Source organism: Elephantulus edwardii, unplaced genomic scaffold (assembly GCF_000299155.1).
Source record: "Elephantulus edwardii isolate Elephantulus edwardi_28Jun2011 unplaced genomic scaffold, EleEdw1.0 scaffold00036, whole genome shotgun sequence".
NCBI classification, from domain to species: domain Eukaryota; kingdom Metazoa; phylum Chordata; class Mammalia; order Macroscelidea; family Macroscelididae; genus Elephantulus; species Elephantulus edwardii.
The window spans coordinates 8,650,982-8,673,347 of NW_006399786.1; the positions used below are offsets into that span (position 1 = coordinate 8,650,982).

The 22,366-nt window shown below is 40.3% G+C and overlaps 1 protein-coding gene across 1 annotated transcript in view; it reads left to right on the forward strand.

The window, feature by feature from the left end:
- Window positions 1-22,366, forward strand: part of VWA8 (von Willebrand factor A domain containing 8) — a 519,526-nt gene that overhangs the window by 463,065 nt on the left and 34,095 nt on the right. The window contains exons 41-42 of the mRNA XM_006884567.1: window positions 18,035-18,160; window positions 20,832-20,990. Coding sequence (XP_006884629.1) covers window positions 18,035-18,160; window positions 20,832-20,990 — 285 coding nt within the window. The remainder of the gene's footprint in view (window positions 1-18,034; window positions 18,161-20,831; window positions 20,991-22,366) is intronic.

Consider the following 22,366-nt stretch of genomic DNA (forward strand, 5'->3'; position numbering starts at 1 on the left):
TCTTCTCCAGCACCACAGCTCAAAGGCATCAATTCTCCTTCTATCCTCCCTAGTCATTGTCCAACTCTCTGATGCATAGCAAGTAATTGCAAAGACCATGGCCTGTATCAGATGCACCTTAGTCTCCGTAAGGACACCATTGCTCTTCAGTACTTTGGAGAGGTCCCTAACAGCAGACTTTCCATTGTAATACATCTTTTAATTTCCTGGCTGCTGGTGCCAAGAGTATTGACTGTGGAGCCAAGCAAACTAAAGCTGTGAACATAGAGAATGGTTTTAATTCCCATCACTTTCGACAAGATGAAAAGAGCAGATTAGACAGAGAGAAAAGCTTAAATTGGTAGTGGGTTGGGGAGAGCACTAAGGAACAGAAGCTGAAATATAAAAAGATCACCCCAGAACTGAAAGAGAGCACTACTTCTCCTAAAGCCAATGCTCTGGATTGGACCACTAACTTCCTAAGCTGTAAGAGAAGATATTTCTGTTCATTAAAGACCTGGGTTCGGTCCCCAGCATCTCCACCAAAAAAAAAAAAAATGACCTTCAGCTGTTATATCTGTTACAGCACCACTAAGAAACAACCTTCTAGGACCAAAGCAATGGGAAAGTCTCTCTTTTTTAAAGACTCTGTTCTGGGAAACAGTGTATTTGAATCTTGTAAATAAACGCATATAATAATTTTTAAAAATATTTAAAAATGTAATTTTGTAAAAAAATAATGTCTTCATTGTATCATGAGACTCAGTAAAGTCCTATGGCCAAGGGAGAGACAGTTACAGTTATATACTAGATGCTTAGTTTAAAAACTAGGGGAATATAAGTATTAAATCATTGACTTTAGAAAACCAACACATTTTTAAGACCATATGCTGTTATCTAGAAATAAAGCAGTATAGCTTATAGGGAAACAACCTGACTTTACATTGTTAAAGTTTCTTCCCTCATCACTTAACAAATATTCATTACTCTGGGCATTAAGGGGAACTACTGGGTACACTCCAAGCCCCAAGACAAAGCAGTAGACAAGTAAGGGCCAAAATGAGAGTTACAGAGGATGCATGGATGTTGAATAGGAAGATAGTGCTTGTCCTGAGACTGAAGAATGAGTACAGTTCAGTTTTTTCCTTTAGTTCTTTATGCATACAAGATGTGGTGGGGGTGGCGGTGCTGTTTCATCAAGTATTCACCAACTCATAACAACCCTATGAGCAGCAGATATCTGCCCTATCCTTCCCCCTCCTCATGATCTCCAATGCTCGAGCCCATTGGTAACAGTCACTGTGTCATCCATCTCCTTGCTTGGCCTTTCTTGCTCTGACTCCACCTTTCCCAGCATCATGTCTCTTTCCAAGAACTGGTCCCTTCTGACAATCTGATCAAAGTATGTGAGGTGAAGGTTCACCATCCTTGCCTCTAAGGAGCATCCTGGTTGTACTTCTCCAAAGCAGACATTTTTGTTCTTTCAGCAGTCCATGACATATTCAGTACTCTTATCACACAACTCAAAGGCGTTGATCCTTTTTTGCTTTCCTTACTCATTGTCTAACTTTCAGATGTATAGAAAGCAATTGAAAATACAATGGCTTGGAACAGATGCATCTTGGTCTTTAAAACTGACATTTTTTTTGTTCTTCAGTACTTTGAGGAAGTCCTTGACAGCAGATTTTTCAAAATGCAGCACCTCTTTTTATTTCTTGACTGTTGTTACCATGGATGTGATCATGAATACAAGGAAAATTAAATAGTTGATAACTTCAATCTTTGCTCCATCTATCATGATACCTGACATCAGAAAGGGGAAAATAAAATATAGTCCTTGCCCACAGGGAACTCAGAAGAAACAAATGGCAAGAAATTCATATAACCGACAGAAGAATATGCAAAATACTATAGCTAACCATCTGAGGGATGGATGAGGAGAGCATTCACAGAGAAAGCAAAGCTTGAGTTCATTCCCTAAAGTACTAAGGAATCCTCCAGGTAGTTGGGGAGCCAAGGCAATGTAGGCATGGGAAACAGCATGTACAAGTACACAGAGGAATAGAAGAGGGCATGTGACTTCAGAGAAGAGGAATTGGCTAAGTATGACTGAGTAGAACATGTTTCTGGTAGGAGACAATGGCAAGAGAGGAGACTGACAACAGAGAAACAGACTAGACCATGAATAACCCTGACTTCAAAAGAAAACTCAAGTAGTGTTGAGTTTTACCTTGGACAGGGCCTTTTAGGATACAAGAATACATTCCCCTCCTCCATTTGCATTTTGTTGTTATTGTTGAGAATGTACACAGCAACACATATAAAAAATTCAACAGTTTATACATTTCCAATTCAATGACATTGATTATATTTTTAGAGTTGTGCAACATTTTAACTTTCCTTTTCTGAGTTGATTATCCTTTATTCATATATGCTCACTACTCCCTACAGTCCCTATCTAAGGTTTTCAGTTGTTGTCGGTCTGATCCCATAGATATAGCTCTTAAAAGAGCAGAATGTTCAGGGAAGACCTTTTCTTACTAGTTAAACTAAACTATTACTCGGTTTTAAGATGACTTTAAAGGATATTTTTAATTTAAGGCTTAAAGATTATCTCATGGCAACAGTTTCAAGGGTTCCTCTGCCTTCTGTGGCTCCAGAAAGTCTATAGTCCATGAGAATTTGACATCTAGTTCTGGGTTTTTAGAACAGGATTCTTCTATAGGATCTCTAATCAAAATGTTCAGTAATGGTAGTCAGGCACCATCCACTTCTTCTAGTCCCATGGCAAAGGAGCCATTTGTTCAGGGATGCAGTGAGTCACATGTTCCATATCCTCCTCCCATTCCTGACTCTTCTTTCTTTGTTGTTCCGTCCAGGCAAAAAGAAGCCAATTGTTGTGCCTTAGACAGAGGCCATTAGAGATACATTTAAAATTGAAGAGATTGACTGCTCATTAATGTCTTGAGTGGTACTTACTGGGTATTAGGCTATAGTTACTTGACAAATATCTTATTGAATCCTCACATCAGCCTTACAAGAAGAAAAGTTAAACCTTAGAAAGCACGGTGAATCACAGATTAGAATGTATAAAAAGAGCAAGGGCAGCATGGTGTGGCCATATCTTTACCAACTTCACTAAGTGGAACTGTCCCCATTAACAATACAAAACCAATTCCCATGAGAGCAGACATGTCACATGCTCCTGAACCTCTTTGAACTTACCCAACACCAATCTTACTGCTTTACTGGGACCAAAAATCTGATGTGATAGCTCACGGACTACACAGAACTGTACTGGGAAAGCCCAAAGGCTATAACCAGATTAGGAGCAGAATACAGTTAAGCAGCTTCCAAGATATGTTTGAAAGCACCTCAGCCATGAGCCTCATGATTTCGGTTAGTGTTACAAAGCTCTCAGTCCTGCCGATTATGGCTCCAGACCCCACCTCACCCCCACCCCACCCCCAAGTTGTCCACCAAATTTGGGCAGAGGCTCTTAGCTGTGGTTCTGGCTGTGAGAAGTAGCAGTCCGAAGGGCAGCTCCATCTCATATTGGGTCTCTGATTCTCTGCTTTAGCCATGGCTGCTATTGCTGAAGGTCTAGCTGGCACAAGACTCTCTGTGCCTGAAGGACACTCTCTATACGTCTGCTGCTTCTTTGCAGGTTTCGAGGTTCTCCCATTCTGCTGCTGAATTAGCTCAATGTTATGGCGAGACTAGTTATTATCCTTGTAGATAGGCTGACATGCCCTATTTGCATATTCCCATCTAGCCACATGACAAAGTCAAATTCAATGGCTAGAAAAGCCATTTAAACAGTAAACTCTTTAACATCACAGAGTGGTTGTTGTTAGATGCCTGTTTTGGATTGAAGTGTGTCTCCCAAAGATATATGTTGTGGATCTTAACCTCTATGCTTGTGGTTATCAATTCTTGTGGGAATGGGTTGCTTTTGTGATGTTTGTGACACAAGATTAATATAGGGTGTGGCTTGAGTTAACCTTCTTTGAGGTTAGAGAAGCAGCCGTGGGGGAAGAGAAATGTCATGCAGAAGCAAGAGCTTGAAGAGACAAGGGCTTTTCCTGCAGAGCTAACAGGGAGAGGAAACCTTCCCTGAGAATCAGCATCCTGAATTCAGATTTGTAGCTTCCAAAACCGTATGGAGAGTAAATATAGTTAAAGCCACAAACTTGTGTATTTCTGTTACAGTTTTACTAAATATCAAAGACAGTGCGATTGAGTTGATTCTGACTCAATGACTCCATAGCAGAGTCCATTTTCTGGGCAGTAATCTGTACAGAAGTGGATAGCCAGTTCTTTTTTCTAAGAAACAGCTTTGTGGGTTCAAACAACTGACATCTGATGGCAGCTGAGTGTTTAACTGTTGGTACCAACCTTAAAAAGTGACTCTTGTGCTAAATGAAACTAGTTTTAGAAAACAGCATCCATTTTATTCCCAGCTCTCAATGAGAGAAATGAAAGAAAAACTATGAAAGGCTCAGAGGAAAACAGCAAATAAGAGTAAAAGGGTGAAAAACTAGAAATTAGCACAATGGAAAATTCCTTATAGGAACTGAACTTAGTAACGTACCACATACCCTCAAATAGAGTCATTCATTTCAGAGGAGTTTTTATTCTCTTATGTACTGGTATTTCAGAGGCAGAGAGAGGCGTTAAGCTTAAGTAAAAGTAAGAAAGAGTTTTAAAATATAAGGATGGGGATAAACCCATTGCTATTGAGTTGACTTGACTCCAGCTCATGGCATCCTCATATGTCAGACAGAGCATGGCTGTGCACTACGGAGTTTCTAAGGGCAGATTTTTCAGAGGCAGATAGATGCCCACGTGTCTGAATGGCTTTGAACTACCAACCCTTTCCATGAAGTCACCAATTGCTTAGTCTGTTGTGCCATCCAGGAAAGGGGATAAAACTGATTTGATCCCTGGACAAATACTAAAAGGAGACAGAGTAAGCTTTGTAGGACTTTCATCTCTAGAAACTTTATAAATCATATCAGCATTATTATAATATCCAGAATCTGTTATGTGCTAGACTTTCATCAGCATCATCAGTAAGATCTCCACCTTCATCGTCATCCTCATCCTCACTGAGCTGTGAAGACTGAGGAAGTATTGACTCAAACCAGAAAGCCTCCATTCTCTTAAATAGGAATGATAGGCACTTAACGGAGACTAATTTAAAGGATACATGTAGACCATTTAAAACAGTGCTTCGCATGTAACATTCTTTACAGAGGATTTGCTTCACTGCTACTGTCAGTGAATGTGGACTTTACACCAGGCCCTGGCTCAAGTGTTGTACATTCATTGTGTTATTTAATCTTCCTGAAAATAAGTTAAGTATTCTTTTCTACATTTGATAGATGAGTTTTATATTCATTGTGTTATTTAATCTTCCTGAAAATAAGTAAGTATTCTTTTCCACATTTGCTAGATGAGAACACCAAGATGTATAAGTTACTTGAATTTTCACAATGCTGTGCCATGTAGATATTTTGTTCCCATTTTGTAATTGAAGGAACTGAAAATTAGCAAGATAATGTCATTTGCCCTGGGACCATGAGCCTAGTGGAGCATATGGTAGGTAGGTAAATCTCTCTTCTTCCCTCACCCCAACTCTACAATTTCATAACTATTATATCTTTCCTCTGTCTAACAAAATATTTTGTGCCGTTATCCAAATGCCAGTAAAACATTGTCTTTTCTCTTTCTGAATCTTTATTATCAGTCTACAGAAAAATTATACCCAGACAGCCCTTCTAATTCTCAATTTGAGAGACTAGAGTAGTTAAAAAATAGTTTTTGTCAAGGCTGGCCAAGGAATCTCTAGATTGTAACCAAAACAAGGTGGCTTTGGTTCAGTCCCCATTGCGCCATCCTCCTGCCAGTTCCACGTGGCTCTGGTTGAATAATGTCTTCCAGCTGTTTGGGGTTGCTGTGTAATCCTTGTAACCATGGGAGTTTCCCTGGTGAACAGCATAAAGTCTAGCAAGTCATCATCTGAGATGCCTTTCCAGAGCACAGCTTGGGCCCAAACCCTTACTCCTGGTGGCTGAACTGACCTTTGAGAGGAAATACTGTTAACACCATGGCAACATGTCTGTTCTAGCGTGTCTCACTCTTTTAATTATGACAGTTAGCACCAACTACCTTTCCTTCTTGATGGAATCCTGAATATTGGACAATTTCTGATTTGATGGCAAGAATTTTTTCTCAATTGAAAATAAAGTACTTTAGTTATAGTCAGTTAAGAATATGAATATCTAATGCCAGTAGTCCCTAACAAAGGAAATAGCAGTACTATGCAATAGCCACTAATTTTAATTGTATCTTCTCATCAGTGTGGTCCTGATCTACAAGTCATTTTATTCTGAAGCTAACCTAAATTAGCCTATCTCTGACTGTTCTGGCCCCACAAACCATCAATTAAGTTCCCTCTTTTCCGTTAGCGCTTCAGGATGAGCTTACATTCAGATAAACACTGTGTTTTCAGACAGTGACTACGTGGCATCCACTGTGCTTGGCACTGAACATATACAGATGACTAATAAGATATTGTCCCTGTACTCAAGACGTTTACAGTCCTGAGGAGCAGAGGAAGACAGAAATGTAAACAGACAATTTCCATTTAATACGGTAATTGCCTCACTAGAAGGATGCATGGAATTCACAGAAACCCAAAGGAATGTGCACAAGCATAGCTTTTGAAGAAAGGACTGCATAAGATGAGTCTTGAAGGACAAATGAGAATCAGACGAGAAGGATAGAAATAATGCCCAGCAGAGGGCACAGCATGGGCAAAGTATGGGCTGTGTGAGCTCCCAGGCAGAAGCGAGGGCAGGCCATAAAAGCACAAGCCTGAATTGCAAACAAGCAGGTGAGGCTGAGAGGTAGGAAGGTGCCAGTAAATCACTTAGACTTTCTCATCACCTGATTTTTTTATTGCTGTAGTTATGTGCCATCGACTGTAACTTATAGCGACCCTATGAACAACACCTCTGAACTTTGTCCTATCCTGAGCCAACCTCACTGTCTCCAACCCACCTAACCCCACTGAAACAGTCATTGTGTCAATCTTCTCATCCAGGGTCCTTCTCTCTTCCACTGACCATCTACCCTTCCAAATATGATGCCTTTCACCAAGCACTGGCCCCTCCTGACAACATGCCCACCATGCTCAGATACACGGAGTAAGAATCATTTGCCTTTTCCTTTTAATTTCTCTAGTATTACAGTACTTTGTTCATAGACATTTACTGAATAAATGTGTTCTCTAAGAATTCTTACCTTCAAAGGCACATGGGCAGCTGTAATGCAGGAGATAATATGCTTAGTGCCACAGGAAAGTTTTAAACCAAGTGCTATACTAAAGATTTACAGAGAAAATTGTCTTGATGTTAATCTGGCTTGGGACTGTTGGACTAAACTTGGACTTGCATTTGTGTGATATTCTTTGCTGCCTTAGCTCTCCAACCTGCTTCCCTAATAAACCCAACAATTGTGATTAAAGTCTTTGAGTAAATTTGCAAAGAACATTGGACCCAATGATTGGTAGAAATAGGTGCAAGAACATGTGGGCTCACATATTGGACCATGTTGCTGTTTTTTTAGTACTATGGATGTTATTGATCGGAACACTTTTCCTTTATGAAGCAGGTAGAGGTCTGACTCAGCCACTCCCATGTTTTAACTACTCCTCTTACAGTCACTGTGAATCAAACTTGACTCCACAGAACCTAACAATACATGCAATGGACAAGCTCCTGGAAATACACAAGTTACCTAAAAGCCACACAAGAAGAAACAGAAAATTTCAACAAACCTATATAACAAATGAAGAGATTGAATACATAAACCTCCCATAAAAGAAAAGCCCATGACCACATGGCTTCATCAATAAATTCTCCCAAGTACTTACAGAAAAACTAACAGCAATCCTTCTCGAACTCTTCAGAAAGTACATGAAGAGGTAGAACTTTCCAGCTCATAAGAGGCCAGTATTATCTTGATACGAAACCCAGAAGAAAAGAAAATAATAGATCAGTATATCTTTTTTTAAAATTTTTATTCTTTTTGTGTGAGTGTACCATCAAATCAGATCTGACTGGTACAGGAGGAAATTGTCCCTCCTTCCCTGGCAGAGCATCTGGTGGATTCGAACCGTGCGCCTCTGGGATTGTAGTTGCAGGTCCTTGCCACTAGGCCACCAGAGCTCCCCTAGATCAATATCTCTTATAAGTATAAAGATTCTCAACAAACATCTCAGCAAGCTGCATCTGACAGCATATTAAAAGGACTGTACAGCATAATCTATCCTAGGATTTGCCCCAGGAATGCAAAAGAAGTAAATGAATGTAATAATTCTTTATTAATAGAAAGTGAGAGGAGGACAAATAATCATCTCACTTCACAAAGACAAGGCATTTGACAAAATCCAATATCCTTTAGTGATAAAAATACTCGTCAAACTAGGAACAGAAGGGAAATGTCCCATACTGATAAAAGAGACCAATAAAAACTTCACATGTGAAATCACAGTGGTGAAAGACTGAAAGCTTTCCATCTAAGGTCAGGAACCAGACGAGGATGGTTGTACTCACCACTGCTGTTCAGCATTGTCCTGCAAGTTCTAGCCAGAGCAATTAGATAAGAAATTAATAGTACTAGAAGAAGCTAATCAAATTCGAAAGAGACCTGTCTCTCTTCACAGATACCATAATTGTAGATAGAGAAAATCCTTAGATCCACAAGAAAGCTACTGGAGCTAAAAACAAATTCAACAGAGTTGCCTCTGACCAATAACAAACCATATTGGTTTTCTGTCTTACTAAAACCAAATAAAAATCTAAACCAGCAAGACCAGCATGTCACAAAGAAATGAAAGGCATTAATCGATGAAATCCTTCTTCAACATAAAAATGATGCTGTTTTTTATGGAAGACTGCATAAATGAAAGGAAGCCTAAAGAAGGAAGGATGAGGAGGAGAGTATCCCTTTGCTGACTGAATGTAGGGGGAGGGAAATGAGCTTTTTAAAAGCTATTTTATTTTCTTTTTTGTGAAAATGAACATGGCAAAACTTGCTGTCATTTCAGTTTCTCGGCATGATGGCCAGTCACATTGGTTGCACTCTTCACACTTGGTCAGTATTCTTCTTATTTCTATTCTAGTTGTTTCTTTTCTATTTATGTAATCTTCTCATTTCAGCCTTCTCATCTATGCTTTAATATAGCTGTTTACCTATTCATCTTTTGAAGAAACACAATATTTACCAGGGGTGACAACCTTTACTCTTTAGGTGAAACCTTTACTTAGTTTCAGAGTGACTTCAGACCATGATTTCAATTCAGGGTTAGAAGAGCAGTTTAGGGGCATGGCCTTGGTGACTCTACTCCAGTAAATCTGAATTAGTATGGGAGTTTTTATGCTCTGGAGGAAGCTTCATCTCACATATATTGGGCATGTTGCTAGGAGAGGCAGCTTCTTAGAGAGAGTCTTCGTGATTGAGAATGTGAAGGGTGACAAAAGAGCAAAAGGCCCTCAGCCGGGTGGGTTGGCATGATGACTGCAGAAATGGGTTTGCATGTGTCGGAGATTGTGAGGACAGTACGGGACAGTGTTTATATTGGTTGTTCATAGGATCGTTATGCATCATTCTCAACTCCGTGGCACCTAAAAGTAATAGTGGAGGAAGATTGAAATAGAGAACACAGAAAAAAGAGGGATATATGAAAAAAGATTGTTTGAGATGTTCGTGTATTTATTATTATTATTATTTACTGGGACACCTCTGATAAAATCTTAAGCTTAACATTAAAAATATTTCAGATGTGAATCTGGAGTTTAGGAACCAGGTTAGGACAAGCTAGGGACCACATTCCTTTGTATTATTGTTAGTTATGTGTTGTCAAGTCCGAACCGACTCATAGCTGATCCTCCAGTGAGTTTTCAGAAGTTGTAAATCACACAGGAAGAGATTACTCATTGCTCCCTCTTGGAACAAAACCAAGTTGCTTTGAGTTGTGCTGTTGGAGAAGAGTACCAAATAACCCAGAGACTGCCAAAAGAATAAACAGATGTATCTTGGGAAAAGTGCAGCCAAAGTTCTCCTTGGAGGCAAAGTTGACAAAATTTCTCCTCATATACTTTACACATGTTGTTAGGAAAGGTTCTTTCTTTGTGAGAACATCATGCTTGGTAAGGTAGAGGATCAATGAGAAAGAAGAAAGCTCTCAATCAGGTGGATTGACAGTGACTGGTGCCATGGGCTCAAGTATTTCAAAGATGGTGAAGATGGCACAGGATAGAACAGGGTTCAGATCTGTTGTTCACAGGGTTTCTATGAATTGTACTCAATTCAGCGGCACCTAACAACAACAACTTCCTAGGAGAACATGGTGGATTTGAACTGCATGCCTTTGTGCATGCAACTTCTTACCCACCAGGTAACCGGAGCACCTCATTTCTATATAGTAGGTTTATATATATATTTTCATTATGTCTATATATTTCATAATATGTCTCTATATTTTTATTTATACTAGTTTATTTACAAAACTCAAATACATTGTTTTCAGGCCAGATTCTTCCAATTTCCCTCACCCCCCATCAAACTGTACAACCCCATGATTAATCCCTCACCCTCTCCCCCCGCCCCCCGTCTCATCATCTTATAAAGGGACAGTCAAAGTCAAGGGAGGTATGTGACTAATGCAAAATTACACAGCAATGAGAAAGGAAGGGTAAAAACACAGTCATCTTTAGAAACATCTATGTTTGGGAGAGAAAAACAAAATATCAGTTACTCCTTCTTAGCACATGGATGGTGCATCGCTAACACGGCACCAGCCGTGAAAAGGCAAACTTCAACCTGGTGGAGCTTTAAATATAGTCTTGCCTTCCAAGCCACAAAAGAGTAAGCCTCTAACTTGAGGCACCAACTTTGCCAGATGACCATTAAAATCATAAAATGCTACAAACAGTGAGAATCCTACAGTGACAGTAGAAATTGGGCAAGAGTGCTAGTGATACGCGACACCTCTTAGTAACTTTTGTTAAATATGAAGCAGTGGAACGGCTATCAAAAAGAGCACCAAGGACAATGAGAAGAATCTTCCAGAGAAACAAAATATGTATGAATTGTTCAATGATAAGCTTAACAGCTCTGTGAACGTTTGTCCAATTAATAAGAAAAAGGTTTTTTTAAAAGAAAATCTCTTCCTGCAGAATAGATATACTAGGCAAGAAAATGTATGAGAGCTGACAAATTCACATTGACACCCTTAGCTGGAAAGTCGCTGGGTGGTACAGTTAATAGGCCTACCTCACTGCGCACTGGGGTTGGGGTGGGGAGCAGAAGGGAGTTCTGGTGGCCTACTGTTAAAGAGTTGTGCTGCCAACCCAAAGACTTGATGTTCAAATCTACCAGATGCTTACGGGAAGGTAGTCAGTCTCCTCTGAGCACTATAAAGCTTCTGAAAACTTGCTGGTAGAGTCAAGTCTGTCTTGATGGCACATAACAACAACAGGTCACTGAAAGGCTGGGGATTTTGATCCATTCTAAGTCACCTTGGAGGACAGTCCTGGTGATTTATTGTGAAAAGGCAGCCTCCAGTTCTGCACTGACATGCATGACATCACTGTGAGTGGTTAGTGATCTCACTATAACTGGGTAATTGATGAAATGGAGGAGAAGAGAGAATGTTCTAGTGTTGGCAAGACCTCCATGGTGGTCTGCCAAGTAGCAGCAGCATGGGTGAGGGTCGGCCTGGGGAGGTCTAGGTTTCATGCAGTGGCTTCAGCCAGCAGAAGACTTGAAAGAAAAGAGCACCAGGAAAAAGGCCAGCATAACCTCAGCTTCTACTTGGCATGAAGATCAGATCAAACAGAAGCCAAATACCAAAATATGGTCCTTATGCAATGGCTCCTCCAAGCAAAATAAGAAATGATGTGGAGATGAAGCCTTCATAACTGGGACAACCCACTGTCCCAACTCCTTCCCTGCTGCATTCTTGAGCTGGTGATATACTTTCTGTTCCACTAATTAAAACCAGTTTAACGTTTCTAAGGGGAATTCTAACAGTAATTAAGTGGTGACTGAAGGCAACAAAAACTAATTTAACCAGTCTATTCCTGAACACAGTTGTGTGGATATGAGCGGTTCTGTGATGAGCCGTAATAACAAGCTTTCAGGGTATAGAAGAAGGTGCTGCTAGGATGACAGACCACAGATAACTGGCTTGTTGTCAAGTTTATTCATCTTAATGTTCTCAATATCTCAGACACATGTTTTATTTAAATATCTAGCTGGTTAACCAAGTATTTCCCAGAAAAATGAATTAACCAGAATACGTCATTCTCTGGGCATTTCATTTAGTCTAAATGTTCTTTACATAAAAGTAATAGAACTATATTTCTTTTTTAGAACTAGTCTGTAACAGAGACTTTTTATTTTGGCAAGCTAGCTTTATATTGTGAGTTCTCATTAATATAAATTTACTGTATAATACAAAACAGATGGGCATACTTATAAGGATATTTCATATAATAGGTATAGATGGTGAAGAAGATCCTTTTTTTAGCCTTCTGTTATAAACAAAAGCACATATTTAAACCCAGTAGTAACTCACTGCTTAAAGAAGTGGTTCCATAGAGCCCATAAATCACAGAAGCTATTATATACCCTGGTCGTGCACACCCGAGGGATTTGTGCTGCTAACCCAAAGGCCACATCGCGCTGGTGGTTCAAATCCACCAGCAACTCTGAGGAAGAAATATAAGCAATCCCCACCACCACCACCACCAAGTTTACAGCCTCAGCAACTCAATAGAAGATCAGGTGTGAATTGGTTCCAACTTGATGGCAGTATTGTTGTTGTTGTTGTGTGCCATAGAGTCGGAACCGACTCATAGCTGACTCTCTGGTGGGTTTTCAGAGACAGTTAATTGCATGAGAGGAGACTGCCCATCCTTCTCCCATGGAGCAACTGGTGGGTTCGAACTGCATGCCTTTAGGATTGCAGTGCAGCTTCTTGCCACTAGGCCTCCAATGAGAGAGAAAATAATAAATAATTCTATTTCATCTCTTGATAAGTGTTTAGATCGCCTCCTTTAACTTGTTGTCCCAAGAACATCCAGTCTGATATACCTTTTTTCTGTTTTGAGTTTCCAAATATTACTGGACTGGTTAGATAATAGATTAAAAAAATTAAAAGCCTAGTTGTACAAATTGTTAAGAAATACACCTCTAGCCAAAAAGTTGGCTGTTGGAACCCACCACTTATTAGTGCCTCAGAAGAAAGATCTGGCCACCTGCTTCCAAAAGGTCATGACCTTGAAAACCCTATAGAGCCATTCTATTCTGCACACCTGCACTGGTTCTGAGTTAGGATCGACTCATCAACTAACAACTGCAAAAGAAAACAGTTCTATGATCATAAAAATGTTTTCATGCTCATTAGTTCTAGATCAAAGGCTGGTATATTTTCAGTACTGAAACGAAAACTACTAATTCAAGTCACTGCCAACCAGTACCCAAAGTAATAGCTTTGTCTTCAAGTAAAAGTAAAAATGAAGACAGTAGACAGCCATCTAAAGTATAATAACTGATCTATTTTTGAGAACAGCTGGGCAGCCAAGGAAGAAGGCGCATTGGGGATAGGAGGAGGACAGGGAATTGGTGGCTATTCACCTACATAACCAAGTGGCCTTTTGCAGTGGGACCAGAACTGCAAAGGGTCTGAGCTACCATTACATAACATTTGGTCCAAAGAAGTCTGTTCAGCAATCAGAGCATGGAGTTTCAAATTCTCATGAACTCCATCTACTTTCTGGAACAATGGAGTATGGATGAACTCTTGAAACTATCACCCCGAGATAATCTTTAAACCTTAAACCAAAAATATCCTCTGAAGTCTTCCTGAAGGCAATTTTTAAAAACGTTTCTCTGAACTAGTGGAGAAGATCTGCCGTGGTAACAGGATTAGATAGGAACCAGCTTCATGTTAGTGGGGAGAAACAATTCAGAAAAAGGTATGACTTTTAGTGAATTTTTCACCATCTTATGGTCCTTCACAGGAGGGAAGGACCCTCATCCAGGTAGATTGGCAGTGACTGTAGCAGTGGGCTCTACTGTGCCAGAGGTTGTGGGGATGGCACAGGATGGGCCAGGGTTCAGGGCTGTTATCCATAGGGTCACTGTGAATCATACTCAATGGCTCCTGACAACAACAACAACAGCAACAACTCTGTATTTTACTAAAATATATTTTATAATAAGTATTTATTATCCTTTCGAGATGTCTTCTTTCAAAGATGTGTATTTATATTTTATGCCTTTTTAACTGATATAAATAATGAACTTTATTACAAAATCTAATGTTCTGAATATTTCTGGTATAGTTCTTAATATTTTGGAAATGTAACACTATCCCACTTTGGAGAACAATATGAATTTCTGAGAGTCTAAACCAGCTGTTGGGAATATATAAATCTCTCCAAAGCAGTAGATATGAAATGAAAGATTTTCATCAAGTTACACATCTGCTGGTTCCCAGATGTCTTGGGGTTTCTTCTGAGCACTGATGCTGGGGAGGAGAGAGAGTGAAGTGTAAAGAGCAGAGACAATTTCATTTCTCTTAAAAACACCCACCCATGTCTCTTAATTTGTTTAATATGAAGAACAAACTATCTTCAACTAAACTGGATTAAGACTAATCATAAAAATAGGCATGGAATAAACTGTTTTCCTAAGAAATTGTTTTCCCTATAGTTTGTCACATTTTATAGTTCTTTGCCTGCTGTACATCAGGTAAAAAGATATGCTGGAGAAAAGCACATTCATCAAAGTCACTATTTAATATCTGTAGTAGTTTTAATCTTGGAAGTTGAAGTGATTATTTGATTAAATATTACTGTCCTTACGATATATTTTATGATATAATTAGGAACAAGCAAAGAGTAAGAATTAATTGGAGATGATTCTGCAAATATTGATGATTTTCTTCATAAAACTTTAAACTATTACACTTCAAACATTCCCATAATGGTACTGTCTTATTTTCATGGTGGGTCTCCAGAGGCCTAGAGGATCCTATAACTTGTCCAAAATGAGACTAGATTGTTACTTTTTGTTAGCTGTCATTTCATCTCCCTCAGCTCATGCAAATAGAACTATTAGACATTGCCTGATCCTGTACCACTCCCATGACTGGTTGCAGATCAAGGAGTTGTGCTCCATAACATCTTCATTGACTGATTTTTCAAAGTAGATCACCAGGCCTTTCTGCTTAGTTCTTCTGGGCTCTCCATTGAAATCTGTTCAGCATCACAGCAACACGCAAATCTCCATTGATTCCATTCCATTCCAAGCAAGACCTGGAGGCCTGGAAGCACGTTGGTTGGAATTAAATTCTGGTCTACTAAATCAAAGATGAGAATTCTACCATCGAACCACCTTATGCGAAATCTTGATTTGATGCTATCTTTTTAAAGCCATACATAATACATTCTTTGTTTTGATTATTACATTCCTAAAATTAATTTGAATTCTTCATAGCAATTAGTTATTATTATACACCCACTCCTCATTTATTAACCTGGTTAGGTTCCAAAGAAAATTATGCCAAAATTGATGTTACGTAAGATGAAGGATAACTATGTAAGATCACAAAATAGTCATTAAATATCTGAGAATCATATAATTTCTAGATTTGTCAAAAACTGATATTATCTACATTTCCTATTTGACTGAGTATTACATATCATTTTACATTCAAGGCTGTAAATTTACAGTCCCCCTTGGTTTTCTTGGAGAAGGGCTGAATTTTTTGACAGATATACAGTCCCTGAAAAAAAGGCATCATGCTTGGGAAAGTAGAAGGTGAGAGAAAGAGGACAACCAATCCTAAGGTGGATTGGCACAGTAATGATAGCAAAGGGCTTGAGGCTGGCTGAGGTTGTAAGGACAACATTAAGAATGTTGTTGTTTTTGTTGTTGTGTACCATTAAGTTGAAACCAACCCATAACTGACCCTCTGGTGGGTTTTCAGAGGCAATTAATCATTCGGCAAGAGACTGTCCATCCTTGTACAGCATCTGTTGGCCTTGAACCATGTGCCTTTGGGATTGCAATGCAGCTTCTTGCCACTAGGCCACTGGAGCCCCCTTGTAAAGTATAAGGATAAGGTGTTCCATTTCTTTGCTCATTACCCCAGTGTTCCATTGGAATATAATAGTTTTAAGTAATTTAAAATACTATTCAAGCATCAGAACATAGGTTAGGGCAAAGTTCAAATCTCTTGTTCGTAGGGTCACCATGAGTCAGAGTGCACTCAGTAACACCTACCAAAAACAGCACGAAGGACGTCAGAAGACAGTCCTGGCAATCGGCTGCTGAAAAGTCACTGTCTTGGAAACTCTGTGGAGCTGTTTTACTCTGCATACATACATAAGGTCACCTTGAGTCAAAACCGATGCAGCAGCCACTAAAAACAGTTTGCTCAGCAAAGGTCATGTCTGTGTATCCTCTGGCTTTGACAGACCAGATCACAGTGAACACTCTTCCCATACTCTTGACAAGTTCCTTTTGTCATCAACTGTAAGTGACTTTTTAGCAATACTACAGTATGAGGAGGAGGTGGAATTAGAATTCTAGCATTTTTATTTCCTGTGGGATGATATGATGGAGCAGAGTTAAATTTGGTTTTCCCCTAGTTTTAATCTGCATGAAAAAATAATAATCGGTCGTCACTGCAGCAGTTCCCTGTATGGTGAGAGCATCATGGAGCAGCTTAGTAGGATTGAATAGGGCGTCATCAGGGTTATGGCCTTGTCAGTGTAGTTACAGAACTTTGAAAATAGAGTCCAGTGTTTCTCTCACGTGAGAGAGGAGGTGGCTGAGATGCAGATAGGTTTAGGAACACGCCTGAGGTCACACAGCCGATCCGTAGCAAAGGGAGAATTGGAGCCAGACTGTCTGATGCCAGAGTACACAATCTTACCTACTATTCTTTTTTTTAATGCATAAAAAAATCTTAGCTATTCTGCTGCCTCTTATTTTAAATACATTCCTCTGATAGTAGTAAACAGGAGACTGGATTGACCTTAGAGTTCTCTACTGTTTTAGATTACCTGGAATATTTTTAAGTTATTGTGAAGAAGTATCATGGAAATATCTTTAAGAAAGTAATTCTGAAAAAAAGATTTCTGCAAAAAGAGACACAAAGAGACATGTAGGATCCATTAGCCATTTCCATTCACACAGTAAGCCATAGAGAATGTGAGTAACACATTGTTTTCCAAAGGGAGAAGATTTGAAGAGAAACCAGAGCTTCTAAAGGGAAGAGTTCTGAAAATCACATTTTCTCTATGCTTGCAGATAGTGTTAACAAGTTCAAGCTGATTATTATGTTACCTAATAAATTTCCTCAGAGGACTGAGAAACAAAACCCATCAGAAATACATCCTGACTGCATTTCCATAGATGAGGCAAGTCCCCAGGGTTCCATTTGCATACTGTTTCCCATTGGTCTGCATTCTAAATGAGTTCTCATTATTGTTCCAGATGTGAAAACCATTAAAATGGGCAAAATGCACTCTAAGGGCATTTCTTTGTCAAGAGAGCAGAAACCATTTTTGAAACATGTGTTCATGCAGAACCATAATTATTGAAGAGCTATGAAGTATGTTCCTATAGGGAGTCCTGGTGGTGCAGCAGTTCAGCACTCATCTGCAAGCCAAAAGGTTGGCAATTTGAACCCATCATCTGCTTCAGTGGGAGGAAGATGAGGCAATCTGCTTCCCAAGAGATTGTAGGTCTGGAAATCCCATGGGACAGTTCTGCTGTGTGCTATAGAGTTGTTAGGAGTTACAGTGAGTTCTATAGCAGTGCTTTTAGTTTGAGTTTTTGTGTGATTTTTTGGAGAGTTTTTCTGTTTTGTTTTCATTTGATGTTGCCTATTGTTTGTGCTTAAAGTGTGTCATAAACCCTATAGATCTGATTAAAGCAAAGCTCTGTATGTGTGTCTTTGTAGGCTAAAGGTAAAGAAAGACAGTGGCTGCGACACCAGGCTACCGGGGAACTTGATGATGCCAAAATCATTGATGGACTGACGGGAGAGAAAGCCATCTACAAACGCCGGGGTGAGCTGGAGCCGCAGGTGAGTCTCAGTGGCTCGTGGCCTGCAGCCTTCCTTACAGAAACCTCTCTGTAAACATGACGATGGCAACCAAGGAAAGTGTGATAGGAAAAATGTAAAATGCAAGTCAAGAAAATCATGGCATGCTCAAATTGGGCAATTTGAGATACAGTTAGTTTTTTAACAAAACAATATACGACGTTCAGTGTGAGTTAGGAAAACAGAGTGCAGCCTCCCTGGGCTGAGAACATAGGATCTAGCCCTGCACCTCAGGCAGAAGGACAGTGGGAGGAGCCATGGTGGATCCTAGAGAAGGAAGTTTGAGGTGAGGGCCCCTGGCTGGAGCTCTCGCCTTCTGGCGACAGAGAGCCAACCCATGGACAGGAAATGAGAGAGAGCAAGTATCCCAACCTCCCTCTCTGATCTCCACCCATCTCCAGAACCCACTGGAAGACTGCAGCCAAGAGAGTGGTTGGCACTGTGGGTACAGAGCGGAGAACCCCTGAGGGGCAGCTGATGACAACCAGCCTGTCTGTGTTTATTAATCGTGGAGGACTGTTCAAGGGAAACATTTGCGCAATGTTAGAGCATTTCCGTAGTTCTGGTACTCTGAAGATCTTTGTCAATCCTACAACTGAAGGGGGCGGAGGAATGGGGGGGAAAATTTCCCTGAAATCACTCTAATTATGGTATGTAAAAATTTAATAGTGTTCAAATAAACCCTTGAGAACTTAAAAAAATTTTATGTTCATTAAAATTTTATATACTATAATTAGAGTAATTTAGGGAGAATTCTTTTTTTTTCTATTTTCCCCCCTTTAGTTGTACGATTGACAAATGTCTTCAGAGTACTAGAACCATAAAAAACCACTAAGTTAATTTTTACATATTTGCAACACAATGCCCTCCCCTCCAAAATGAAAATAAGGTAAAATATTTCATCTCCTAAAGACATGAGTGATTTCATATGTCCCTGAATGGCCAGAATTGCTGAGTAGCCACAGAGAGTTGGGGGTGCAGTGGTGAGTTCAGGGGTGTCACTTACCTCACTTAAATATTTATTCAGAGATGGTCTGTTGTGATTTGGGAGTTCTCATTTCTGTGTCGTTGCTATGAGTCAGTGACCACTTTCTTCACTGACTCATTGTGGTCAACAATTGTATTTAGACACATCTGAAATTGTGAGGCATCATGACAGCATATGTAGCACTGTTCTTAATTTAGGCCAACTCAAGCTTGTAAAAAATACACTGAACTTGTCTGAAACTATCTGTAAACATGCTATGCTGTACTATAGGTTACTATGCTGTAACCCTCACAGTGTTTGTTCAACTCACTCAGCTCATTAGTTTTCTAGTTTATATTTAAAGAAAAATACAGTTTTCTTTAAATTCTCTAAATTTGCATGTCTGCAGATTGGCAGTCATGGGTCCAAAGTCAACTAAATCTCATGAAAGTTTCACATTTTAATTGGCCGTTGTTGCTAGACAGACACCACTTTAACTGCCAAGAGAGGAAAAGAGAAATAATAGTTCAGTAACTGGAAAGAAGAGAACTTCGAAAGCTCCTAAAGGCAATAGACATTTTAATGGACATGTTTTCCTTCAGTTCTTTGCCAAACCCTTCTCTCATGACCTTGTTTAAGGGATCATTTCTGTGGCCAATGTACAAAATCCTCTTCAGATCACCATACAGCATGTCCTGGGGTCACCATGACACTCAGCTGGTCACTGAAAAGTCAGCCGTGTGAACCCAACCCACCCAGTGGCTCTGAAGGGAAGAGACCTGGGACCTGTCCCCATGGTGCTCGGGGCCAAGGACACACTAGGAAAAGTTCTGCTCTGTCATGAAGGGTCTATAGGAGTCTGAGCTGACTCAAAGACTGCTGATCACAGCACATAATATGTACAAGTGAGGAATTTTCCCCTTCAAAACTCTTTCTGAAGACAATGGGTCTAAACAGCAAGTTAAAGTTAATATCTTTTCAGATTAATTCATTTTATAAAGGCATCAGTCTTCAATTTGATGGGGGGGGGGTAAAGGAAATGGGAAAGATCTGATGTGAACAACAATGTATATGAACTTTGTAAGTAAACCAGTATAAAATAAAAAATTTATTAAAAAAAACCAAACCACAAAGTACATACATGAACCACAAAAATATATGAATGATTGTTTGCAAACCAATTAAAATTTTAAAAAAATTAAAGCCTTCTGTTGCTTTAAAAAAAAAAAGGCCTTAGTCTTTTAAGGCAACATTACTAGGTTATATTGGATGTGGTTGACAGGGACACGGTCCAAGGGCAAATCTCCCGCTTGGAGCTCTGACTTCCAGCAGAAATCTGAAGTTCCATTGACTAAAGTAAAATCTATACATACTTTTCACCAGCCGGAGTCGTTGTATACTGTGGAGTCAGAACTGACCCATCACTGACCCTCCAGCTTTTGGAGTCAGTATATCGCCCAGGAGGAGATTGCCCATCTTTCTCCCAAAGAACAGCTGGTAGCTTGAACTCGAGTGCCTTTGCATTAGCACTGCGACTCTGTACCACTAGGCAGGGCTTGTCTTGTGCAGAGCTGAGCCTCTAGCTGATCAGTCACCTGGTGGTTACACTCAGGCTCAGGTGGGTCCCCAGGACAGCAGCCAGGAATGCTTTTCTGGTTCACAGCCTTTCTGTCTTCCCTCCTGCAGCTGGGCAGCCCGCAACAGAAGCCCAAGCGACTGAGCCTGGTGGTGGACGTGTCTGGCAGCATGTACCGCTTCAACGGGGTGGACGGCCGGCTGGAGCGCTCGATGGAGGCTGTGTGTATGGTCATGGAAGCCTTTGAGAACTATGAGGAGAAGTTCAAGGTAATGGCGGAGTTAAAAGTGGTGGTGATGATGATGGAGTCACTGTTCACAGCTGCTTCAGAGTCAGCCTGAGAGAAGGGAAGATGGATGGGGGTGGATGTGGGCTCCCCACAGAATGGACAAGGATCCCTGTGCTCTCATCAGTGTGAACATATTGCTTTATCTGCTTTTAGAATCAAAAAGTGGTAGTACCATAATCTAAAGCAGTAATTATTACAGAAGGAAGTACTTTGCTCCACTGATTTTGCAAGCATTCTGCATTCCAGCCACACTTGACTGCGGGGTTGGAGGGGGCAATGGACAGTAGCCACTTAGATTAGCAGGACCAGAAGTCTGTGCCCAAGTTGCTGAGTGCCTCTCATCCTCACACGCGTTCCCTCATGAGCACCTCTCAGCCATCACCAGCAGGGCAGCCCCACCCCTCACTAGGTTTGAGTGCACCCCAGTCCCTTATCATTCTCTGCACAGTGTCATGGGGAAAATTTCTGCCAGCTGACAGTGATGATGATTATCCTGGGAGAAAGACAGCCTGTCAGTTAAATGGTTTCTGCTCTAATTTTTGCTACATTTGCTGTAGACCCTCCATTTCAGAGATCTGATCATGGAGAAGGGCCCCCTTGTATAGTTAAGTCACTGCCAGATAAAAAAAATCAAACTCATTGTTGAGCTGATCTCAATTCCTGGCCATCCCTCATGTTACAGAAAACCCTCCATGGAGTCATCATCTTTACAGAAGCGATTGCCAGGCCTTTCATCTGTGGCTTCCCTGGGTGGGTTTGAACTGCCAATCTCTGAGTTAATAGTCAAGGATTAATTGGTTTTGCAGCCTTTAAAGACTTTTTGTCCAATATGGGCCCATAAAGCCATACTTTTCTAGTTGTACAGAGCACCTACACTCTTGATCCTAAGCAAATGAACACTATCACAAGCTGTATAACATATTAGCAGCTTCAGTTGAGAGAAATATTTGTAGACCTATTTAAAGGACAAATGGTACATCCAGATATATTAGAGACCTGATTCTGGATCAAATATGTTCAACAGAGATAGATGATCTTAGATCATTCTAGCTTGACATCCCACCTGCACTCCAGAGATGCTTTCCTGAGGACAGACATGGCAAGAAACAGACTGATGAAGCCCAGAACTTCCTTTATTTTCAGCCCTTAGGGAGCTCTAGGGGCCTGGTGGTAAGAAGTTGCACTGCCAACCCAAAGGCATGTACGTTTAATCCACCAGCCGCTTCCTGGAAGAAAGATAGGCAGCCTCTTCCCATGCACTTTACAAGCCTCTGAAAACCTGCCAGACGGTCAGCTATGAGTTTATTCTGACAGTAGCACAGAACCACAACTCCCCAAAGGTATTAAGGTCTATAA